This window comes from Geotrypetes seraphini, chromosome 11 (genome assembly GCF_902459505.1).
Source record: "Geotrypetes seraphini chromosome 11, aGeoSer1.1, whole genome shotgun sequence".
NCBI lineage: Eukaryota > Metazoa > Chordata > Amphibia > Gymnophiona > Dermophiidae > Geotrypetes > Geotrypetes seraphini.
This window is the reverse complement of record NC_047094.1, coordinates 77,537,338-77,562,464: the sequence shown is the minus strand read 5'-3', so window position 1 is coordinate 77,562,464 and position 25,127 is coordinate 77,537,338. Positions and strand designations below refer to the sequence as shown.

The 25,127-nt window shown below is 42.9% G+C and overlaps 1 protein-coding gene across 7 annotated transcripts in view; it reads right to left on the bottom strand.

The window, feature by feature from the left end:
* The window catches only part of IGLON5 (IgLON family member 5), a 637,667-nt gene extending 615,373 nt beyond the window's left edge, over positions 1-22,294 (bottom strand). For all 7 annotated transcript variants that reach the window (XM_033964041.1, XM_033964043.1, XM_033964038.1 and 4 more), the window contains exon 1: positions 22,061-22,294. In XM_033964041.1, coding sequence (XP_033819932.1) covers positions 22,061-22,136 — 76 coding nt within the window. In that variant the 5' untranslated portion in view covers positions 22,137-22,294. The remainder of the gene's footprint in view (positions 1-22,060) is intronic.
* Positions 22,295-25,127: the final 2,833 nt, after the last annotated feature.

Here is a 25,127-nt window from a genome sequence, read left to right as displayed (position 1 = left end):
TCAAAAAAATAGTTCCAAATAAATATTTACTGCATGATTAGTGCAAAACAATGCAAAAACTATCATGATGCTTTAGTACAGTGGTCTCCAATGTGTGGCTCCAGGGCCGCATGTGGCCCCCAAAGTCCTCCATTGCAGCCCTCCAAAAGCTAGCTAAAATGCTCTTCAAATCCTGTAAATGCATTAATTTCAATCTTGTCCACTTGATGTAGTAACTGCAAACAATCTCTTAAGTGTATTACTCAGGTATCTCATTTACGCAATTTGTTAAAGTTGACAATCCAAAATAAAATGAATTTTTAAAAGATATCCTTGGAGTGTTGTAGAATCAATATTACTATTAATTTTTAATGGTTAATACAAGCAGGTCAAGGCGGTTTACAAAATTAGTAAGCCTGAAATCTTTTTGTGGCCCTCAGAGCTTTCTCGTATTTATACTGCGGCCCTTTATATGAAAAAAGGTTAGAAACAGAGAAACATGATGGCAGATAAAGGCCAAATGGCCCAGCCAGTCTGCCCATCTGCAGTAACCATTATCGCTTCCTCTCTCTATGACCACTGCTTTAGCACATCCTGGATTAGGCCATTTTATGTCGCAATAGGCACAGATTATGCAATTTAGTAAAAGGACCCCTTAATTCCTTACCCCTGAACTGTCAGAGATTCCCAAATCCAGCCCCTTTACTACAAACCCTGACCACTCTCAAAGCATAGCCCCTTTACTGTGACAAAGTTTGCCAAGTACATCTTAGTTATTATTACTGAGGTTGATGTGCAAAGCAATCTAGCTTGCCTAAAACAGCTCCTGGCCTGTTAAATCACTAGTTTGGGTCTATCTGCTGATATGTGGCACTAAACCGATTAGTGCCACAGGATATCATCATAGACTTCTAAACTCAAAGCCAGCTATTTTCTCGGTGGTCTGGAAGTGGAGTCGGTACTTATTTATTTATTCCATTTTCTATACTTTTCTCTCAAGGGAGCTCAGAATGGTTTACATTAATTTATTCAGGTACTCAAGCATTATTTCCTGTCTGTCCCAGTGGGGGGTCAAAATTTATAATTGCGTTTGAGTCCTAATATTCAACACTTAACTGCATAGGTTTTGCAGTTAAATCAACCACATAAAACATATGTAGTCCTATTTTTATGTGGTGTCGCTTAGGTGCTTCAGTGCTGAATATTAACTGCATAAGAAACAGCCAACCGCATAAATTTGGACATTCAATGCCATTGCCCAGACACAGCCTGGCAATGAATATTCAGGAAAAACATGCTCTGGAGAGGCTGCACAGCATTTAAAGTTACATTGTACGTGGCAAGGAACAAAAGAAACAAGGCTAGTTGAATTTGGTAAATTGGTTCATGGCAACTGGTGACAGGTCAGGCATTTGTCACACCCCAGTGATTCTTTCTCTTTTAGAAAAATGTCTGTCTGGAAGGCCTATGCAGTATTAGCAAAGCATACATGACAAGAAGATGCATACTACACAAACTGAACATGTTGCCCAAAACGCACTAGGATTTTATGCTACTCAATGTTTCTACTGTCATTTCCTCACAGAGCAGTATATAGGTATAGCACAAATATCTGCAGGATAATTACAGTATAGTTGTTTACTGGACACTGTTCCCAATAAGCCAAGTGGGAGTCCTCCACGTACAGTCCTACCAGTGGGGGATGCTGTTTCACTACCACATTTTCAATAGTTAGGGACAGGCAAGCTGTGCAGGACTCTGGTGATTGAAAACACAGTACTGAAGTGCCACCTCCCACTGGCAACATTGCTTAGCTTATAAGGAACAGTGTATTTGACAATATGTGCTCTGCAGTTAAGCCTGGACAGTATATCTACATTATGCATAAGAATAGTCTTACTGGATCAGATCATCAAGCCCAGTAGCCCATTCTTACAGTGGCCAATCCAGGTCCCTAGTACCTGGCCAATACCCAAGGAGTAGCAACATTCTATGCTACCGATCCAGGGCAAGCAGTGGTTCCCCCATGTCTTTCTCAATAACAGACTATGGACTTTTCCTCCAGGAAATTGTCCAAATCTTTCTTAAAACCAGCGTTCCAGAGCTTAACCATTCTCTGAGTGAAAAAAAATGTCCTCCTATTGGTTTTAAAAGTATTTCCCTGTAACTACATCGACTGTCCCCTAATCTTTGTAATTTTTGACAGAGTGAAAAAACGATCCACTTGTACCCGTTGCACTCTACTCAGTATTTTGTAAACTTCAATCATATCTCCCCTCAGCTGTCTCTTTTCCAACCTTTTTAGTCTTTCCTCATATAAGAGGAGTTCTATCCCCTTTATCATCTTGGTTGCTCTTCTTTGAACTGCGCCGCTATATCTTTCATGAGATAAGGAGACCAGAATTGAACACAATACTCCTGATGAGGTCGCACCATGGAGCGATACAGGGGCATTATAATATTCTTAGACTTGTTAACCATCCTTTTTTAATAATTCCTAGCATCTTATTTAATTTTTTGGCCACCGTCACACATTGAGCGGAAGGTATTGTCTACGATGAGCGGAAGGTATTGTCTACGATGACACCCAGATCCTTTTCAAAGGCACTAACCCCCAAAGTGGATCCTAGCATCCGGTATCTGTGATACAGGTTATTCTATCCCAATGTGCATCACTTTGCATTTGTCCACATTAAATTTCATCTGCCATTTGGACGACCAGTCTTCCAATTTCCTAAGGTCTGCCTACAATTTTTCACAATCCGCATGAGTTTTAACAACTTTGAACAGTTTAGTATCATCTGCAAATTTAATCATCTTACTCATCGTTCCAATTTCCAGATCATTTATAAATAAGTTAAATAGCACCGGTCTCAATACAGATCCCTGTGTCACTCCACTGTTTACTCTCCTCCATTGAGAAAAATAACCATTTAACCCTACCTTCTGTTTTCTATCCGATAACCAATTCCTAATCCACAACTGAACTTTGCCACCTATCCCATGACTCTTTAAGTTTCTCAGAAGCCTCTCCTGAGGAACTCTATCAAAAGCTTGCTGAAAATCTAGATACACTATGTTAACCGGCTCACCTTTATCCACATGTTTATTCACACCTTCAAAGAAGTCAAGCAAATTGGTGATGCAAGATCTCCCTTGGCTGAACCTATGCTGACTCTGTCTATGTGTTCCACAATTTTATTTTTTATAATTGTCTCCACCATTTTGCCCAGCACTGAAGTCAGGCTTACCGGTCTGTAATTTCCTAAATCTCCCCTCCAATCTTCAGGTATTTATTTATTTATTTAAAAAATTTCTATACCGTTTTTTTCCAAAATGGTTTACAAGGAGTTACATACATAAAATATTAAAAGTCTATACAAAATAAAAAATAAAGCAGACAAGTTCAGGTTACAAATCACTAACAGCAGGTCAGTAATTTCATGTTTGAGTCCTTTTAGTACCCTTAAATGTATAACATCTGGTCCAGGCAATTTATAACTTTTTAACTTGTCAATTTGGCTTAGTACATCTTCCAGATTTACCGAGATTTCTTTCAGTTCCTCCGCATCATTACCCTTGAAAACCATTTCTGGTTCAGGTTAATCTCTTACATCTTTTTCCTTAGAGACCAAATATTTATTATTTTTTTATACATTTATAAATCTCCTACAACTTATCATTTCACAAATAAATTACAAAGAAAATATGATGTTTGAACAATACAATCCCAAAGAGTATGATCTTCAAATCTTCATATCGTAATTACTAAGAGAGCTCATCAAGTTCATCTTGAATCTAATAAAATCTCCTTCAATTAATAATAAAAGCCTACATGAAAAGGTGAGTTTTAAAAAGTTGTGCATTGGACAATACATGCAGTATGGTAAGCGCTGGACAGTATAACTGCAGGGGAATGACAGTAGTTATTTACTGGACAATAAATACAGTTTATCAAATATTCAGACCATGGGAGATAGCTGACTGTCTCCAGAGGTCTGCAGCAAAACTCGGAAATTCAATGCCAGTGCCATATCCAATGACCGGAATAGTATTTCCATGGTTATTTTGGCCAGCTGAAACATAGGGCGCCTTTTACTAAGCGGCAATAGCGTTTTTAGCGCATGCTAAACCCACGCAATGCGGCTAGAACTAACGCCAGCTCAATGCTGGCGTTAGTGTCTAGTGTGTGCTGCATTTTAGCATGCGCTACTCTGCGCGTTAATGCCCTAACGCAGCTTAGTAAAAGGAGCCCATAGCCAGCTAAACCTATATTCATCAGCTGACTGGCTACGTCATAGTGGACAAAGATAGACCTTTTTTTTTAAGGCAGATGTATCTGGCCACTGAACTTAGCTAGCCAGCTGATGAATATTGGCAGTGACCACCAGCTATATCACGTGACATAGCTGGTCACAGGGATATCCGCCAAATATTGGCAGATAGTTGGCTGGGAGCCATTCCTGGTTGGCTCAATAATGCTGAATAATGAGCCAAATGAATTTAAGCACTGGACAGTATTCTCCAGATTCAATATAAGGCACCTAAAATTAAGGGCTACTTTTACAAAGCCGTGACAGCAGTTTAACACGCATACTAGCTACCCAGTGGCGTACCTAGCATATGTGACACCTCCCCTATCTATATGAAAAATATGATTTTTAGTAACAATCTACATATCGCACAAGAGTGTACCTAGGAAAAGGCAGCATCTTAAACACTGCAGTGAGCACTAGAATACCAACACATACATTGTAAAACTAAACAAGCCAGATCCTGCACAGTCAATTGATCCTGTACAGTCGATGCTATCAGAAAGCCATGTCCCTTTCATACACACAGACAGATACACCCTCGCCCAATATGGAATAATCACAAACTAAAAATAGATATATGTAGACAAAAGTTAAACTGAACCGCCAAAAAACCAGACTCTGCATACAGTGCAATACTACAACACCACAAAAACAGTAATGCATGTCCTCTAATACTGTGCAAAATATAAAGACAGTAGATGTAAATTTGAAAAAACTGATACATAACAATCACCACTTTACAAATTAACAAATAAAAATAAAACAAATAATGAAAAATAAGAAAATACTATTTTATTGGTCCTCATCCCCACAAATCACCTGATTCCATCCACACAAGCCTTGAATTGTTTTATATTGAACTTATTATATTAAAGTATAAAAAGAAACAATATTCTGTACAATTGTCAATTTATAAATCAGCGTCTTCTCCCCACTCTCTCTTCCCTATTTCCCTTCAGCGTCCTCAGCCCACTCTCTCTCCACTTTCCTTCAGCGCACGCACATAAAAACAAGCAAGTAATTTTATATCATTTTCATTCTATTCATTCATAGAAATTAAAGTCTAAATAATGCCAGTCACATAACAAAACATGATTTTACAAAAATAATTCCCTGCACAGTCAAGCCTGCAAGGATTACTAGATGTCTTTCAGCAGCTCCCTTCCCTCCCCCTTACCTTCGTGGCCAAGTCAAAATGATCTACCAACAATAAAATTTTAAAAACACAAAGCACACTGTACGCAGAGAAAATGTTAATTATCATTTATATTCCGCGGGTTTTCAAAGAGATCAAGGCAGATGACTTTATGCAATGTCACCTCAGTAACAACTATACAAAAATAGACAAATATACCGCCTCCCTTTTTACTAAACCGCGATAGCGTTTTTTAGCACAGGAAGCTGCGCTGAATGCCCCACGCTGCTCTCGACGTTCATAGGCTCCCTGCGCTAAAAACTGCTATTGCGGTTTAGTAAAAGGGGGCCATAGTGCAAAATATAGACAGCATATATAAATTCTCAAAACGGACACATTTTGATCACTAAATTGAAAATAAAATCATTTTTCCTACCTTTGTTTGGTAATTTCATCAGTCTCTGGTTGCACTTTCTTCTTCTGACTGTGCATCCAATGTTTCTTCCCTTCTTTCAGCCTCCTGTATGCTTCCTCTCCTCCAGACCTCATTCCCTCCCCTAACTTTTTCTTTGTTTCATCCTGTCCCCTTCTTTCTTTCTCTCTCCATGCCCCCTTTCTTTCTGTATGTCTGTCTTTCTCTCTCTCTCTCCGTGCCCCATTTCTTTCTTTCACCCTGCCCCCTTCTTTCTTTCTCTATGTTTGTCTTTCTCTCTCTCTCTCTCTCTCCGTGCCCCATTTCTTTCTTTCATCCTGCCCCCTTCTTTCTTTCTCTCTCCATGTCCCCTTTCTTTTTCTATGTCTGTCTCTGTCTCTCCGTGCCCCATTTCTTTCTTTCTTTCACCCTGCCCCCTTCTTTCTCTCTCCATGCCCCCTTTCTTTCTCTGTCTGCCTTTCTCTCTCTCTCCGTGCCCCATTTATTTCTTTCACCCTACCCCCTTCTTTTTCTCTCTCCCCATGCCCCCTTTCTTTCTGTTTGTCTTTCTCTCTCTCTCTCTCAGTGCCCCATTTCTTTATTTCTTTCACCCTGCCCCCTTCTTTCTTTCTCTCTCCATGCCCCCTTTCTTTCTCTATGTCTGTCTTTCTCTCTTTCTCCCCATGCCCCATTTTTTTTTCTTTCTTTCACCCTGCCCCCTTTCTTTCTTTCTGGATCCCTGTCCCCCCACCTTTCTTTCTTTCTGGCTCTCTGTCTCCCCCCCCCTTTCTTTTTTTCTTTCTCCCTGCCCTCCCCCATGCCACCGCCATTGGGAAACATTCTGCTGCCACCGCCACCGAGGAAAGGCTATCACTGGCCATCGGAAACAGGCCGGCGTTGAGTTCTCCCTCCCTGCTTCTCTTCCCCGCAAGCCGACCAACTCTTGCTGCCCGACGTTAATTCTAACATCGGAGAGGACGTTCCGGGCCAGCCAGGCGGCAATTGGCTGGCCCAGAACGTCCTCTCCGACATCAGAATTGACGTCGGACGGCTAGAGTTGGCCGGCTCGCGGAGAAGAGAAGCAGGGAGGGAGAACTTGGCGCCGGCTTGTTCCTGATGACAGCAGTGGCAGCCTTTCCCCGGCAGCAGCCTATTCCCTGGTGAGTGGCCAGCTGTGCACCCCCTTGGGCCGTTCACCAGGGGCGGATCGCCCCCTCCCTTGGTACGCCACTGCCACTACCGCCTCCTCTTGAGCAGGCAGTAGTTTTTCAGCCAGCACAGGGGTTAGCGTGTGATGAAAAGTCGTACGCGTTAAACCCGCTAGCGCGGCTATGTAAAAGGAGCCCTAAGTGTTATTTAATTGGTCAATTGGTACTACAGATTTATTACTTGGCCTTAACAAGCATTAATTAAAGCCAATTAATACCTACACATTGAAGTTTCTTATGAGGTATTCCAAATTCTATGGCCTACAACTCCAAAGTGGGTGTGGCTATGGGAGGGCATAGCTGATAATTAGAGGGCAATGTTATAGAATTTTTGCTTTTTTTTTGCATAACTACCAGGACTTAGGCACACGTCTTTACACTAGCTTGTGGTTGGCATAGATGCTCGCACCTAACTTTAGGTGTAGAAATCTGCACGGTGCAAATTCTATAATATCGGCACTGCATAGATAAGGCATCTGCAGTATGAGTACAATGTAGTTTAGCGCTGAACAGTAAAGGCAGAGTACGTACAGTGAACCATGCCTTGCATAAATCTTCACACTCCTGTATATTTTTCACATTCTGCTATCTAAATAATACATTTCAAAATGCATTAATGCGGGAGCTTGTTTCACAGAACTACACAATATGCTCCACACCTCGTATTTCCTTAGTTTTTTTCAGTTTTGAAAATGTAGAGTATATTGTGGGTCAGTTTACAAAAAAAGATCACCCAATATGATAATTTTGATGATTTAAACAAAGAAGTAAGAAGTGCTCAGAACCATTACGGTAGAGAAACCACAACTGGGTACGTGCCCCTAAATGTGCCCTAAATGTGCCTCCCTTGGTCAATCATTGCACTGCTAGCCTTCTGTAAATGCATCACTCTTTCAAATTTTATCTTCTTATAAATTAATAATATATTTTGAATAGATTCTACACTTAGCTTAAGATAGGTTGAATAAACGTCACGGGTTCTGACACGTTTCGCCAGACCGGCTTCCTCAGAGAACCTGCTCAAAACTACTACAAAACTACTACAAAACAAGAAAGTATTAGAAATACATGTTCAAAATACCTATTATAATATGATTGGCCATGGGCGGCATATTTAGTGCCATGTCCCCGGTTGTGGTTCTGAGCACTTCTTACTTCTTTGTTTAAATCATCAAAATTATCATATCTTTTTAGTAAATTGACCTACTTTGGCTTTTTGGATTTACCCACATTTGAGAACTGTTTTCCCAATTATTAGTTTTTGAGTATATTGTGCGGACAGGTGAAAAAAATAGTTTAATGCATGTTGAACTGTATTTTTTAGACAACAAAATATGCAAAGTAGAAAGTGTATGCAGACTATTACAAGGCACCTTAGCTAAGGATCTGCAATGTAATAGGAGTGCAGTTAGCACTGGACAGCTTCTGCAGAGCAAGCACAGCTGAAAGTGTTTTGCAGATTAGATTCTGTTTTCAGCCTGTGTTTGTTGAGGGTATGGGATTGAGGAGAAATTCTTCTAAAATGATGCATCAGTGGATGCTCTCTTTCTCATTTTTATCCTCTGCTACTGAGCTTGAAAAATTCACCCTGACACTAGAATTTCTCAATTACAACCGGCATCTTGAGTTAAACTGCTAATTAGCAATGTCCAAAAACTGCTCATCTTATCTTCATAGGGAGCGCAATTTTGAAAACTATTCCCACTGGCACAACAGTAGAAATGGGTTTTTACAAAATTGCCCAGCTAATCTATGGGTAAACGTCTGTGTATCATCTCAATGTGCAAACGTTTACCTGCAGTGAACAGAGGCATTCTCAAGGGCAACGTTTTCACACATGTGCATACTAATGAAAATTGAAGCATTTGGGCCTTAATTAATGAGGGAAAACTGTGCATCCAAAGACCACGAGGCTCCTTTACCCAGCTGCAGCAAAAAGTGGCTGCATCGTGCCCTTATGCAGGTCTTTTCCACTCGCTAAGGTCATTTTGTGCTGCAGCTGGAAAATGGCCAATTTTCAATTTTTTTGTATTAATAGCCACATGCTAATGTTGTCCTTAGCGTTTAGGCAATAATCATGTGGGCCCTTACCGCCATCAATTCTGTAGGCGGAAAGGGCTCATGAGCTAAGCGCACACTAATCAGTTAGCATGTGGTAATGTGGCTGTGCTTATTAGTGTAGATACGCCCACTCTCTACCCCTCAGACATGCCCCCCCCTCCTCGTGGGAGAAAAATACATTTTCTTTTTTAGTGTTCCGGTAGCATATGCACGTCACAAGTACTGCAGGCCATAAGCAGCGGAACATTTTTTTTGGGGGGGGCCCCAAAAGCTCTGTCCTAGACCTCTCTCTCCAGTTCCCGCCTCCCCCATCTACCTCATCCCCAGCCGCTCTCATTTTAAATCTTCGGGCAGCATCGACGAGTGAGCCTTTTACCATCAGCTTGCCCTGGAAGTCTTCATTCTGCAGCAAATGGACGCTGCTGAATGAAGACTTCCAGGGCACGCCGACAGCAGCAGCCTCATGTGTTGCTGCCGCCTGAAGATTTAAAATGAGAGCACCAGGGAGGAGGTGGGTGGGGGAAGTAGGAGAGCCATCTATTCTGATTGACTGCCAATTTGGGGGAGGACCATGGTCCTTGTGGTCACCCCCGTTCTGAGGCACCCCAGCATGGCTCACAACATGCCATTTTAAGTTACAGTAAGCCCGTGTTAGTATTTCCCGCAGCTTGTTAAAAGGGCCCTAGGTGTAAATGTAAGGTTGTTTTCAAAGCGGCTGCATGTGCAAAATGTCACTTTGAAAATGGTTCCTGCAACATCTGCACAATGTCTTCCATGGGCTTTTTAACCATATGTGCAATTATTTTATTTTATATTCATCTATTTATTAATTAGGATTTATTTGCCACCCTTTCGAAGAAATTCACACAAGAAAGTGTACAGCAACAACAGCCTGGACATAGACATCAACAAGAAAAATATTCAAATAACAGTACACATTATGCTATTATATGCTACTTACAGTGTCAACTCAATACACATTAAGACATCTTAATAGGCAGCATAGTCTGTAAGTGGAGCAGTTACGAGGCATAACAGGAGTTAGAAAATAAGGGATCTAACTCCCAAATAATAGAAAATAAAAATAATATAGTCCTTATCATTTGACAACAAGAACAAATGCTGCCAAACAAATGTTGCTGGGGTCAATACTGTGTTAAAAAAAACCCTACAAATTTCACTTTTTCACCAGCCATCTATTATCACCATTCAGTTCCCTTTCTTATTCCCCACCCTGAATCCAAAACGCATTAAAAAGATGATGGACTAACTTCAAAGGGAGTTGATTAACCTTTCTAAGCCAGGGGCATAAAAAGAAAAAAAAAATGTACCTTGCTCCTATACATTCCTGCTGCTTTAACTCATTAAATATGACAGCCGAAAACTCTGCAGCCTGAAGGGGAATTAATTGACGGATAATTGATAGCAATGAGTAGGTAGCTCCAGGAGACGACCAGCGCCCAGTAAAAACGCTTAAGGGTATGTGACAGCCGCAAGGCAGCAGGGAATGGTTTCACTGGAAATGATGGGTTCCCTTTGACAAGGGCTAGGGATTTTGGTGGGCAAAATGGTGAAGTGCAACAGAGTAACTCATAATTTTCTTTCATGAGAGCTGTTAGGGTACAGAACAAGCAAAGGACAGTAGGAAGAGCTTCATGGGGTGAGATGCTCTAGTACGGCTCCAAACTCAGGGTAACACTATTGGCAGCTGTAAAGATTTGTCTGGCTCTGCAGCCTTAGAGTAGGGAGCAATGAGATAGAGAGTTGTGCGGGGACAGAAATCCTACCCATCCCCGCCCATCCCTGCCAGGATCCTCTCCGTCCCCACCCGTCCCCGTCAGGATCCTCTCTGTCCCCACCCGTCCCCGTCAGGATCTTCTCCGTCCCCACCCATCCCCGCAAGGAATTACCTCCATCCCCGCCCGTCCCCATAAAAAGCAGCAGTTACTTCTGACAGGATCATCAATTCCACAGTTTCTTTTGCTGTTTTCCTTGTGGAATCTGTTTGGTGGAACCCTTTTTTTGTTTTCTGTTCAGGCAATTAACTTATAAACCCCCTCTTTTACTAAGGCTGATGTGTCCATTATATTATATGGACGAACCCTGCTTCCAAAGCCTTCCATCCCCGTGGGAGTCCCGTGGGTTAGGGGGGGATTCCCGCGGGAGGCGCGGGATTCCCGCAATCCCCATTCCCGTGCAGACCTCTACAATGAGAAGCCCTTGAGTATGACAAGTGACCCCCCCCCCAAACTTCTGGTGAGTAAACCAAGGGGCCCTTTTACTAACCGCATTAAACACCTACCCCTGAATTCTATACGGGTCATCCAAATTTGTGTACTCAGGACAGATGTATGAAAACTAATTACTTAACACATCATTAACGATCAATTATTCATGTTAATTGGAACTAAGTTGGATTTACAAGTGCAAAGTGTCTTGCATGGAACTCGAAAGGAAACATGGGCATGGGAGGGTCAGAGGTGCTTCAGAAATTGAGGCGCAGCTTTATAGTATACTAGGGTTGAGCACCCAACTTCCACGCCAGGATTTTCACCAGGTTTCAGGAATCCTCGTGCCCAAAGTTGGGCACAGGAATCAGCACTGAGTGCTATTCTATAAAGGGTGTTCAGCTCAGAGCACCCTTGGTGTTTAATTTCAAGTGTCATTTACTGAATATAGCCCTTAAGGCACCACTTATCCACACAAGAACTGCTAGTGTATGACTGTGTTAAGAAGATTTGCAGTATTTTTGCAGTTAGGGCTGACCACTTGCGACAAGGACCCGATTCACTAACCTTCCTCCTGATCTGATTCCGATACGTGCATGCAAATGAGGGGAAAGGCATCCCAAAGTAGGAAGGCAGCGATTCACCAAAAGTAGCCAATCCAAAAATAAGCGACTGCCCCAATTCTGGATCTCTGCCGCCCTTCCCTGCAGTGCGAGCCCACGGGTTTAAAGCGGGGCTGCACTACGGCTTTAAACCCACAGGCTCACACTGCAGGGAAGGTGGCAGAGAGCAGGAGAGTCAGAGCAGGTTAAAAAGACCTAGGATTCGCATGTTCTGGCTGAGGCTTATTTTCTGATTGCCCCCCCTCCCCCTCCTTCCTGCAAAACACCATGATGATGAATGCAGAGGTTGAACCCCTTGAAAGTCCACAGTCTGGCAGGAGAGTCCTTTGTGCAAAGTACTGCAGTTCCCAGACCAGCTCTCGCTTCATGCACGTTGCTCGGAGTAACGTCTGGCTTTTTATATACTTATGGATATTTTTTGCAGACAAGGGGGAGGGGAATGCAATAAACGCGGCCAAGTGCAGAGTGATTTCTTATAAATCAGTCGCCGGTCATCCACTTTTTGTTTTTTTTTTAAATTCCCCTCACCACTTGCAAATACGTTCCCTGCTGTAGTTGATTCCAGTTCATAAGTGTCTTCCTTGCATGGAGAGAGCATTACGCAGACCATCGACAGGCAAAGAAGATGTGTCAGGATTGCTATCCAGCGATCCGTGTCATCAGTGGGGGTATTCCTCCGATCACCCCCATTTGAAAATGAACCCGTAGTGAATTGGTCGGCCTGCCAAGGATCGCACATGGATCGGATGCGATCGGGTAGGCTAGTGAATCTAGCCCTTAGTTAGGTGCCATCGACTCATGTTCAAGTCCTAGCAACCTGATGAATTACAGATCTAAAAAGAAATCTGTTTTGTGCTAGTCTGGTCAGATCCTCCAGCGTCATCTCGATGATTGTTTTCAACATGTCCAACCATCTGATTGTAGTTTACCCTCTTTGCCTGGTTTCTTCGATCTTCTCAAACATGATGTCCTTCTCCAATGATCTTTCTCTTCTGACAGTGTGACCAAAATAAGACATTTGGGCTTTGAGTGACATAGACAGTTTAATCGCTTATAGAATCAATTTATTAGTTCTTCTGGAGGTTCGCGGTACACATAAAATCCTTCTTCAGCACCAAAGCTCAAATGAATCAATCTTCTTTCTGTCTTGTTTCTGTAGTGTCCAGCTTTTGCATCCGTAATTGACCACTAAGAAAATGAGTGCATGGACATGTCTGATCTTCATCTGGAGTATTATTTCCTTGTCTTTGAATACTTTGTCGAGAGCCTTCATTGAAGAGCGATCAAGTGCTATATTCTGCAGAGTATTTCTTCCTTGCTATTTGTTTTTTTGTTTATGAAAGAGCCCAGGAGATTGAAATCCTTCACATCTTCTATTCTGTTGCCTTCAAGCTCAAAATCTTCATTATTTTCTGTGTTCATGATCTTCATCTTGTTTATGTTCAGTTCTATGTTATGACTTTCAGCTTTGACTTTTTATTGTATCATCTGCATAGTGCAGGCTGTTTATTTCAGCCACCAACTTTGAAACCAACACTCTCTTCTTCCAAATTTGCTTTTCTGAAGATGGCTTCACAGTAAAGCTTGAACTGGTAACGTGACAAAATTCATCCTTGCCTGACATCGTGTTTTATTGGAAACCAATCAGTGTTACCATATTCTGTTCTCACTGCAGTTACTGCAAGTTAAACTGTGTGTTAAGTGTTTTTCGTGTCAGGGGCATGCCTTGGATAGAGAATGGGCATGGAAGGCATTTTGTCTTTAGAGTGCTGCAAATACCTTGCACTAATCAGCCCTTATTTAGGACAGTATAGGATCCTTTGCCACCTCCTAAACAGAATGTGCTAAGTGCTTCTGCATTAACTCCAAACAAAATACTGTGCAGTACCTGTAAATATAATGCAGCATCTGTAACAACAAATGCTAGAAACATTCTCAATATTTGTCATGTTAAATATGCAGCTACTCTACAGTTAAGTCCTGCATTAAGTTCCAGTAACTGCAAATTTTACCATGACTTAGTTAAAGGGATCCAAAGTCTTGAACACTAAAACCTGGTTACACAGAGCAGTTTTCAGACAGGCCTCAAAGATGTAGATGCTCGTGCTCTTAACATGCAGATTTTCAAAGGGAAACCATCTTACTCCCCTTTGAAAATTAGCTTTCCAAAGTATGCATACCAAAAGGGTCCATATGCTTGGCCCGAGTTCTTCCTACTGCGGAAGTAGGCAATGAGGGCCACAGTCCAGTTAGGTTTTCAGGATTTCCCCAATAAATATGCATGAGATCTATTTGCATACAATGGAGGCAGTGCATGCAAATAGATCTCATGCATATTCATTGGGGAGATTCTGAAGACCCAACTGGATTGCGGCCCTTGAGGACCAAGGTTACCCACCCCTGGACAGGTATCCAAACTGGGCATGTCAGCGTGTGTACAGCTGAAAATCACCTGTGCATGATGTGCTACCCCCTCCCCAAATCTAAACATGCCCACGGAAATGCATCTTTGTCATCCATTCAAAAATGTGCATGTGATACAATTTGCATATGCTTTTATTCAGTGCTTTTATTGAAGGAAAAATGGTACCAGTATTCATGCAGGGCAACCTTAGGGATGGGGGGTCACTATCTGTGGCTCTGCCCCTACAGTAGCTATCCACTTCTGAGTCCATTACACTCTCTGCCGTCCCCTAATCTGACATTTCCTACTCCCCTTCTTCCATTACCCCATCCTCATAGACACCCCTTCCTCCCACCCTTCTTTCTAGCTCCCCATCTAACATCTCTCCCTTCTGCCTCCTATTCTTCTCACTCACTCCCCCCCCTCCAGCTATGGTAGCTTGCCTCCCCCCCTTCCATCCTCGCTCATCTTCCTTTTGGCTTTCCAAATGTTGTTGTCAGTAGCAGTTCCTAAAGGCTGCACTGCCACTGCCACTGGCCTTGATCTCTTTTTTCTACTGTGGCCTGCCTCTCTGACATATTTTCTGTTTCCTATTTCTTTCAGAGGTGGGTCACGATAGAGAGAAGAGACTGGGCTGGCAGTAGGGCAACATTTGGGGATCGCTGAAGCTGCTGATTTCTGAAAAAACAAAAGGAAGGTTAGACTCAGGGAAGGAGGTTGAGGATGGAAGAGCATCCACTGGAGGGGGGGAGGTGAGCAAGTAAAAAAGTACCCGTACATTGTACTAGTGCAGAAAAAACGCTGCTTTTATCCTTCCTTGAGAAGTGCGGTTTTCAGTCAGGCCACTTTATCCAGGTAAATGCTTCAGAAAAATCTCACAATTCCCAGCCAATCTACTACACAGTGTTTCCTAAAGAGATCTGCATACAATGGAGGCAGTATATGCAAATCAATTTCATGCATATTCATTGTGGATATCCTGAAAATCTGACTAGCTAGGGGGTATTCCACGATCAGCTTGGGAAATATTGCACCACACAAGTCCCTAGAATCTGTGGGCCTGAGAGGTTACTAGTCCTCTACAGTTGGGGTGAACAGTAAATGAAGTAGCCGTCTCATTCTGTCTAGAACAGGGATGTCAAGGTCCCTCCTCGAGGGCCGCAATCCAGTCGGGTTTTCAGGATTTCCCCAATGAATATGCATGAGATCTATTTGCATGCACTGCTTTCACTGTATGCTAATAGATCTCATGCATATTCATTGGGGAAATCCTGAAAACCCGACTGGATTGCGGCCCTCGAGGAGGAACTTTGACACCCCTGGTCTAGAACAATCAGGTAGTGGCTAGCATGGCTCACATCTGTATCTCAGTTAATATGGCATTGGGATCTATAATTCCTAATGCTATCAACATTCCACGAATGAAACAAGAATCTGTTAAAAATGAGTTGCCGAAGAATATCAGGAAGAGTAAGAACTAAGAGACCAGAAGCATCACTGGGCTGGGCCATGCCAGAGCCAGTTGCTAACCTGGGTCAACATAATGAATACATTCAGGTTATTAAAGAAAAGGACAGAAAAATGTGAAAACTTTATTCTAACAGATATTGACTCGCTGTTGAAAAGGTGAGGCTGCATTATGTGGAGAATGCAACATAGGCTCCTGCAGATCTTTTCAAAAGGGCAAACCTTTTCTCTCTTGAAAGAACACTATAAAAGCAGGGCAGGGAGAGGTAGGGGGATTATCCCAAAACCCATCCTTACACAAGCATTTCCTTTATTACCAGTTGTTTAATGGCACAACAGCAACCGCTGGCACATCAGGACCTCTTATGGCCCACCTCAGGTGCCCTATGGCCCCTGTCTTCTACATCACTGCAGAACCTACTTGTTATTCATTGAGGATCCACTGTTGTATGAAACATTTGCACTCCAGTGTGTGCTGTTTCTGTCCTTGTATAAAAGGTATATCTCCATTCTTTGTATTCCATTCTTTCTTCATTCATAGAAAAATGTCTCCAGGTTTAGTTTAGCTTAGTTCATTTTAAGACTTATTATACCATTTTACATTTTTTGTTAGGGGTAAAACAAAGTAGTTTACAATCATGCATCAAGAAAAGAAAATATGTAAGGCACTCATTTTTAAGCATTATAGATGTCTCAAAGTGCCAAAAATAGATGTCCACGTGCTTGAAAAGTCCAAATCTCAATTTTGCAAAGGCAGATAAGGACATCCTCAATGTGTGGATGACATGTACTATTCAGTCTCTACTGGGGAGTATTCGTGTTATTTATGTGCATATTAGAATAAGGACATCCAATACTTCTGCACATTCAAATAGCAAGGGGGCATGTTCTGGGCAGGCCTAAAATCTGAATGTCCAACAGTGATTGACAAGGGTAACCTCCCCCCCCCATCCAGAATACCTAACTAACTCTGGTGGTTTAGTGATATAGTCAGAGCAGGAGTAATGCCACAGTTATGGCAGCCATTTTAACAGCACTAGAGATTATAAAATAAGCCAAGGGAGTCTATGGGTGGGGGAAAGGTTTGAAGTCCATGTCTAAAAAGAAAGATATCCTTATTTAGACCTGTTTCTGGAATGTCCAGGTTACACCTCCTTAATTCCCCAGTGTCCCTCCTTCTCCCCTAAAACTGTTTCCAGAAAGGGACACTAGGCTGTATGATAGCTTCAGGTATTATGGGTATTCTTAAGAGAACAAGAAGTAGGCCTGAGGAACAGTATAATGGTTAGTGCAGTAGCCAGTAAACCAAAGGGCCTGCGTTCAAATTCCACTGTCTTTTTTTTTTTTTTTAAATTGTGAGCCCTCCAGAAACAGAAAAATACCTGCTATACCTAAATATATAAGACACCTGCAAACTTGAAGGCTGTTGAAGTGGTGTACAACCATGTACAACTAGGTTTGTTTGGGTTTTTTTTTGTTTCTGGAGGGCTCACAATTATAAAAGCAAATAATTAAAGTGGAACTTGAACCTGGGTCCCTTGGTATACAGTTCACTACTCTAACCACTCTGCTCTGAAAGAACAGCTATGTGGCCATTTTCTAAGAATGCTACTATACAGACATCCATTTCCCGTTCCCCCTCCCCCTTTAAAATGTGGATATTTCAGTTTGTAAAATGGATGCTCATGCAAAATATTTCCAGTGCATAGACATCCATCCCACATATTTTCAAGCATGTGAGATGGATGTCTGTTTAGGACAGGGGTGTCCAACCTGCGGCCCCGTGAAGTATTTTGTGCGGCCCAGGTCAAGGGCGAAGCAGTGTTTCCTCTGCTGCCCCCGGATGTTTACCATCTTGCCGGTTCCCTCCTCTGACTTGCTGCAGTGTTTGCGCATTTGTATGGCCCCAGAAACATTTTTTTGGGCCAATGTGGCCCTGGGAAGCCAAAAGGTTGGACACCCCTGGTTTAGGACATTCTGACTTGGATGTCCTTTTGAAAATGCCCCACTTTAAGGGGCTCATTTTCAAAGCAGACAGACATTTTAAAATGGCCAAAAAAAGTCCATCTGTCAAAAAAATTCCAAATTGTGATTTTGCAACAGCAGAAGGGTATTACAGCCAGAACGAAAGAAGTTATCCTGCTGTTGTATCGGGCGATGGTGTACCCCCATCTGGAGTACTGCGTCCAATATTGGTCGCCGTACCTAAAGAAGGATATGGCGATACTCGAGAGGGTTCAGAAAAGATTAAAGATATGGAAAACCTTTTATACACTGAAAGACTGGAGAAACTGGGGCTGTTTTCCCTGGAGAAGCGGAGACTTAGAGGGGATGTGATTGAGACTTATAAGATCATGAAGGGCATAGAGAAAGTGGAGAGGGACAGATTCTTCAAACGTTCGAAAACTACAAGAACGAGAGGGCATTCGGAAAAATTAAAAAGGGGATAGATTCAGAATGCTAGGAAGCTCTTCTTCACCCAACGGGTGGTGGACATCTGGAATGCGCTTCCAGAGGATGCAACAGGACAGAGTACGGTATTGGATTTCAAGAAGGGATTGGACAACTTTCTGAAGGAAAAGGGGATAGAAGGGTATAGATAGAGGGTTATGTACTGGTCTGGACCTGATGGGCCGCCGCGTGAGCGGACTGCTGGGCACGATGGACCTCTGGTCTGACCCAGCAGAGGCACTGCTTATGTTTTTATGAATTTGAACGTCCTATACTGTAGTTCATCCCAATAATAACAGAGTGTATTGTGAGTGTGTTTTGGGTGAGACTAGGGGGGGCGGGGCGGTCCACCCCAGGCATCATCTTGGTGAGGGCTCAGGCACCGGTTCTCCTCTCCTCCCCCTGCTGCTTCCCTGCCCCCTAATGTTGTACATGCACGCCGCTTCCCTTCCCCCGTACCTTTGTAACATTCCTGGCACAAGCAGCAACTCCTAAGCAGCTGTTGCACCAGAATCGTCTCTTCCTATGACATCACTTCCTGGACCTGTGCCTAGGAAGTGAACGGGGAAGGGGAAGCAGCACATGTGTGGCAGGAGGGGATGGGGAAGGAGCATGTGGAGGTGAGGGGGTGGAGAAGAGGGTGGAGAAAGGGATGCCATCACCCCGGGCGCCTCTCACCCTCTCCACACCACTGCAAGGCAGGGCCCAAAATAAGGATGGCCAAAAGCATTGAGAAGAGGTCCAAATCTAAAAAAGAAGGATGTTTTTATTTAGATCTGTTTCAGTTATGCCCAGAATACAAAAAGGTGCTCTGATTGAGCAGCTGACCACTGCTCAATTAATGAATGACCCTCGTGAATTTCCCAGTGATTGCTGTCCCCCTCCCTCTCCTCATGAAAGGAATACCAGGCTTCATGATAGCACCAGGTACAATGGGCATTCTGAACAAAGCAGCAAGCAAGTCTGATGAGTAACCTAGTGGTCAGTATTGTAGATTGTAGACCAGGGGACCCAGGTTCAATTCCTGTTTCAGGGTTTTTTTTTCCCCTTTAAATTGTGAGCCCTCTACAAATAGAAATATACCTACTGTATCTAAATATTTTAGATACCTGCAAGCCTGAAGGCTTTTGAGGTACTATACAGAAGGTATTTCCCTGTGCCTAGAGGACTTGGCATTTAAAATAAAAGAGCTTTAGGGGGATATGAACCTAGATGTCCTGGTTTATACTCTGCTGCACTGACCAATAGGCTGCATCTCTGCTCTGCAAGGAAGATAGTGTGGCCATTTTTGAAAAAAATGCTGCCAGACAAATGTCCTTATTAACCCTGGTTTTTTGGCATTAATACAAGGGGGTGCTGAAAAGTTCTTAGCCCAACCAACCAACTTCCTCACTTCTGAGCATTATTTTGCCACTGTAGCTGAAGAGCGTTATCTTATTTTTGTAAAGTGGCAATTTGCAGAGACGAAATTCTATGTTTTGACATTGTTCCAGATCATTGATTGAACCATATCCACGACATTCTCTTCTTAGTTGGGCTGAGAACTTTTCAGCAACCCCTTGTAATTTGGACAGCTCAATCTGCAAAACTATTCTTCATTTTGGACATTCTCTTGTATTTTCAAACAGGAAACCCAAATGTATGAACTTGAGCATCCTTTCAAAAATGCCCCTCCACGGGCTACATAAAATATATGCAATGTGTTATGTCTCTTTATGTTGCTAATTCTCACTGTCACTGCACCTCCCATTTCTTAAAAACGTGAGGCACTGCCCAAGGGGCAGTCTCCAACCCTATGCCACTGTCCCATTTTATGCCCCTTAAATTCAGCCCCTTTACATGCCACAATCAGATCTGAGAAGATCCACTACTGGTATTGCTCCTGGGTTTTCCTGAGGTAGAAGGAACATTTAAGACAACACAACACCAGAGCCACTCTGAGTACCATGCTCTGACCTTCATCTGATTTTTAAAACTGATGCTTCAGAATAGGAAAGGAACATCCTAAAAGAAGGACCACATCTAGCTGATTTAAAAGACCAGGAGTCATTGCTTTATGGGACCCTTGGATTTGACCCAAATTGCTCACTACTCTGCACCGTGATAAGATGGAGAGACAATGCATTTGAGTTTCAAAGGCATCCATCTATTTCAAACACAAGCTTTTAACACCATCTGAGAGAAAAGTTACAAGTGGGCTATCCATCACTGCACATTTTCTTCATCTGAGTTGAAATGCTACCCAGGGTGCATACAGCACTATAGATGGAGAAAATAGCATTTAAACGAGAAGCTATTTTTGTCAGAGGAAGGGGCTTGGAGTACCAGGACAATTTTGGTTGCTTTGCATAATGCATTCCAGCTTCCACTGGAGTGGCTGAGGCACTTCAACTTTCTGCTGGTCCCGTCTGGAAAAAGACACAGGTGTGCACAAGGGAAAAATATAAGTGCCAGGGGCCTCCAAATAAAATTCAGTATCCTCTATAAAGAAAACAAATAAAGTGCATTCCTCCCGCTGTGAATGTGTCCAGTGACATAGTTTGAAATCTAGATACATGCAAAAAAAGTTAAACCCAGGTCTCAACTATCATCCCAGGAAAAAGTGAGAGAAAAAGATTTTCACAAATGTGCGCTTTCCTTAAGTTCTTAGATTGTATAAACTGCCTTTTCAAATCAGTGCCCAAGGTAGGGTAACAATAAAATCTAGAATATAAAATACAAGGAAATAAAACACAGAATTTTTTTTTTTTTAAAAACCCATAAAGTTAAATATACATTACCAAACACATATAATACTTCAAAGAAAACCAAATAACAGTATATACCAGAACACAAACTCTTTTTTTAAAAAAATAGTTGTTTTAAAAGCTAGTATTAAGAAGGCATCAGTTTCTGCAGAAAGGTTCCAAGAAATGAACCAGGTGTAGGGGGGGGGGGGAGCGGGAGGAGGTCTCACCACCATCTCAGGCTCTCACCCCCATTCATCCCAATAGAGTGGCTAACATTTCTTCATCCCTTGCACACAGCACAGACAGAAGCAATTTGGGACTAAAGCCAATGAACCAAAATCAGCCTAGCTCCATATACAGATAAAACCCTAATGCTTTGCATTGACGGTACCTTCCTAAACGTATCTTTTTATTCAGAAAATCTTCTTTCTCCACCCCCCCCCCCTTCCTCTATTATGGTAATCTCTCAGGAAAAGACACCCTCGGGAGATTATGTTCATTCAGTAAAATGCGTGCAAGGGCTTTTCACTTCTAAAGGTATGCCATTCAACAGATGGAAGAGCTGTTTTCTCTTTAATACGTTTTCCTAAACGGTCCTTTTTCCTTTGCAGATTTCAGCTACTCTCCACACAAACAGACCTCACTTGAACACTGAGCTTTATTCTATGCTACGAAATAGCTCTGTGCATCCCTGTATCCCAAAGCTCACACAGCACACGCACCTCTCTACTTAACATTTGCAGAAAGTACCAATGATTTTTTGTTTTTTGAGTTGATCCTTTAATGCTGCCGTTTAATTCCTGTCTCTAGACATTTTTCCCATTTTCCCACCAAATATTAAAACACAGAACGCACAGCAGTAAATTGCACGGTAGTGGTGGAGGAACAGAATTTTTTTTTGTCTCGTTTTGGATTAAAAGGACGCAAAGCGATTGATTCCGATCCCCCCTGCATCCTTTCCCCCTTGCTAAACTGCAGAGAAGCGCTCACTACACAGGTACAGCTCTCTGACAGAGGCGGATGAGGAGAGAATTTGGAATGCAGTACCTTGCAGAAGCAGACCCATCTGGAGCCTCAGCAACATGCTCCCAAGGAGAAGACTGATCATCTTTAAAAGCAACATTCCCTTGTTTATGGAAGGAAGACGGGGGCCACAATCCTGCAATCTGCTTTCTGGACTGGGGTTGGAGTTCAGAGAGGGAGAGAGAGACACACTGGCAGCAAAGCTGGGGCCAGCGAAAGAATCATGTATTCAGTGCACTCTCTTGCTGCAAAACCTGGGGATGCTTTGACAGACAGCCGGAGAAGCAGAATGACAGCTGGGGTGGACCAGTCAAAGGCTGAGCTGCAGCTAGGCGGGGCCTAGCATGCAAATTTCAAGTCGGTCTGAGGACCAAGGGAGAAAGAGGGAAGAGCGGAAGGCGGGGCTGGGAGTGCTGCTATTTGATTCTGGCTGATTTATGAGATGGTCTTTGTTACTGCAGCATGGCTGAGGCTGGGGGGGGGGGGGGGTTTGCTTCTTACACCTGCTCTGGCTCAATCCTGTGGAAATGAGGGACCAAAGTGTTTCATGTGTACATCATCCGGAAGGGACAGTGAGCTCTCTACAACCAACGGAATGTCTTGCATCAAAACTGTTTTTTAGACTGAATTGTGATAGATTAATTCTCTGCAGATCAAGACCTCTTGGCAGTTGCCCTCCGTCTCTGACACCATCGCAGGTCCTATTCAAGCCCCCTACTGTTCACCGCTCTTGAATTGAGTCTTTCATACAGCTCTATATCCGCTAAAAGTATTGAGACATAAATATATTCACATCGGTTTTGCTTGTGATCCCAGAGCTGTTCTCAGTTCTCTGACCTCGTAACTAGCTGGAACTTGCAGAGCTGCCTGGCTCGAAGCACCACTCCATAATGCTTCTGTGGTATCTAGGTAGCTCCAGGTCCCTTCCTCACGCAGCTTATGCATTATGTTTTCAACTTATATCGTTTTGGAGGTTTAGTGCTAGACTGGAGGGAGAGGACTGAGGTGCACATGGGCAGAACTGTGTTCTGCAATCTCAGCACGAGAGGGTGCTGAAAAGTTCTCAGCCCGACCAAGAGAGTGACGTGGCTATGGTTTCGTTTCTGCAAATTGGCCCTTAACGAAATAAGATAACACTCTTTTCAGCTAGAGTGGCAAAATAAAGCTCAGATTACTGCGGGGCACGATTAAGGCGCATTGCCCGCTGAACGTGCCCCTCCCCCCCCCCCAAAGTTTTTCACAGTTTCAAACACAGCAGGGTAAAATTAAGGGCTCTTTTTACAAAAATGCCGCAGTAGCGGTTTAACGCGCGTAATAGTGTGCGCTAAACCGCCGGCCGCACTAGCCGCTACCGCCTCCTCTTGAGCAGGCGGTAGTTTTTCGGCCAGCACGGGGGTTAGCGCATGATTAAAAGTCGTGCACACTAAACCTGCTAGCGCGGCTTTGTAAAAGGAGCCCTAAATTAGCTGGCATCATCACGCGGAACATCTATTTGTCTCTGGTAGCCTCAGTGAGAACATGTGCCCCTCCGTTACCTTCCTACTCCCCTCTCACTGCTGAAATGTTTAGTTTTCCAATTTTAGGAGTAAGCATTAAGAACTAGGAGTGTGCACAAAAAAAATATGCTGCTTCATTTCACTTCATTTGGTGAATTTAAAAAAAAATTCAGAAACTGTGCATAAAATTTGACTACTGTGTGTAAAAAATGTTTAAACATAGTTACACATATTTAGGGGCTCCTTTTCAAAGCACTTAGACCAGGGGTGGGCAACTCTGGTCCTCGAGGGCCAGAATCCAGTTGAGTTTTCAGGATTTCCCCATGAATATGCATTGAAAGCAGTGCATGCAGATAGATCTCATGCATATTTTTTGGGGAAACCCTGAAAACCCGACTGGATTGTGGCCCTCGAGGACCAGAGTTGTCCACCCTTGACTTAGATACACAAAGTACCATGGATATCTATGGTACTTTGGTACTAAGTGCTTTGAAAAGGAGCCCCTTAATGCATTTAAAAAAAAATTAGCTTCACTTGATCTGTTTAGTGATGCTCTATAGAGAATGACGGTGACAAAATTCATCACTGTTCCCGTCCCCGTGGATAACCGCGGGAAACCATCTTCATGTCATTCTTTAAGGAGAGAGGGAAGAATCAGAGTATAATTGTGCACAACCACTGACCTGCAAGCTTTGCTTTGAAGAATGCTGGTGTAGAAGGACTGAGGTTGAAATAGATATTAGAAAATGACATGGGATTATTTCCCGCGGTTATCCGCGGGGACGGGAACGGTGATGAATTTTGTCACCGTGTCATTCTCTAATGCTCTATTCCCCGAGAAAGCGCTGCATTCTGCAGTCCTGAAAATGTGGACTACTTGTAACTCTGCTGAAAGGGATCCAGTTAATGACTGACATCTGATTATTCGGAATATAGCGGTAAAAATTGACAAAAGGAGTGAGAAAACTGGACCTGTTCTACCTCTGCTAAATGATGAACATTGGCTTCCAGACTTTCACAGAATCATATTTAAATTTTTTACTCTACTGCTACTACTTATCATTTCTATAGCGCTGCTAGATGTACGCAACACTGTATATCAAAACACAGAAGAGATGGTCTCTGCTCAAAAGAGCTTAGAATCTAATTTAATTAGTCAAACTGGACAAATAGAGGTTAGGGAATTTTTCACAGAGAGAATGATAAAACAATGGGTACTTTACAACTGAGTGGGAGTTAAGCTTTAAAAGCAGCCTCAAAAAATTGGGCTTTTAGCCTACATTTTAATACTTCCAGAGATGGAGCTTGATGTACTTACTCGGGCATATTCATTAGCTCCACACTTTTGCCATATTCATCCTCAAACTTTAGAGCCCAAGAGCTAGTCTCGCTGAGTGACATTAATAGAGGGATGTATGGCCCTCGTTGGTCATCCACCAAGACCTTTAGGCATTGGGAGGGGCCCCATGGAAGGTTGAGGCTTGGGAGATAGTAGGGAGGGCTAGAAAAGAGTGTAGAGGGAAGGGTCTAGGCGTCCGGGGACTCACCCATTGGTGCTTCAACTGATAAGGTGACAGAGGAGGTTTCCTTGTTGG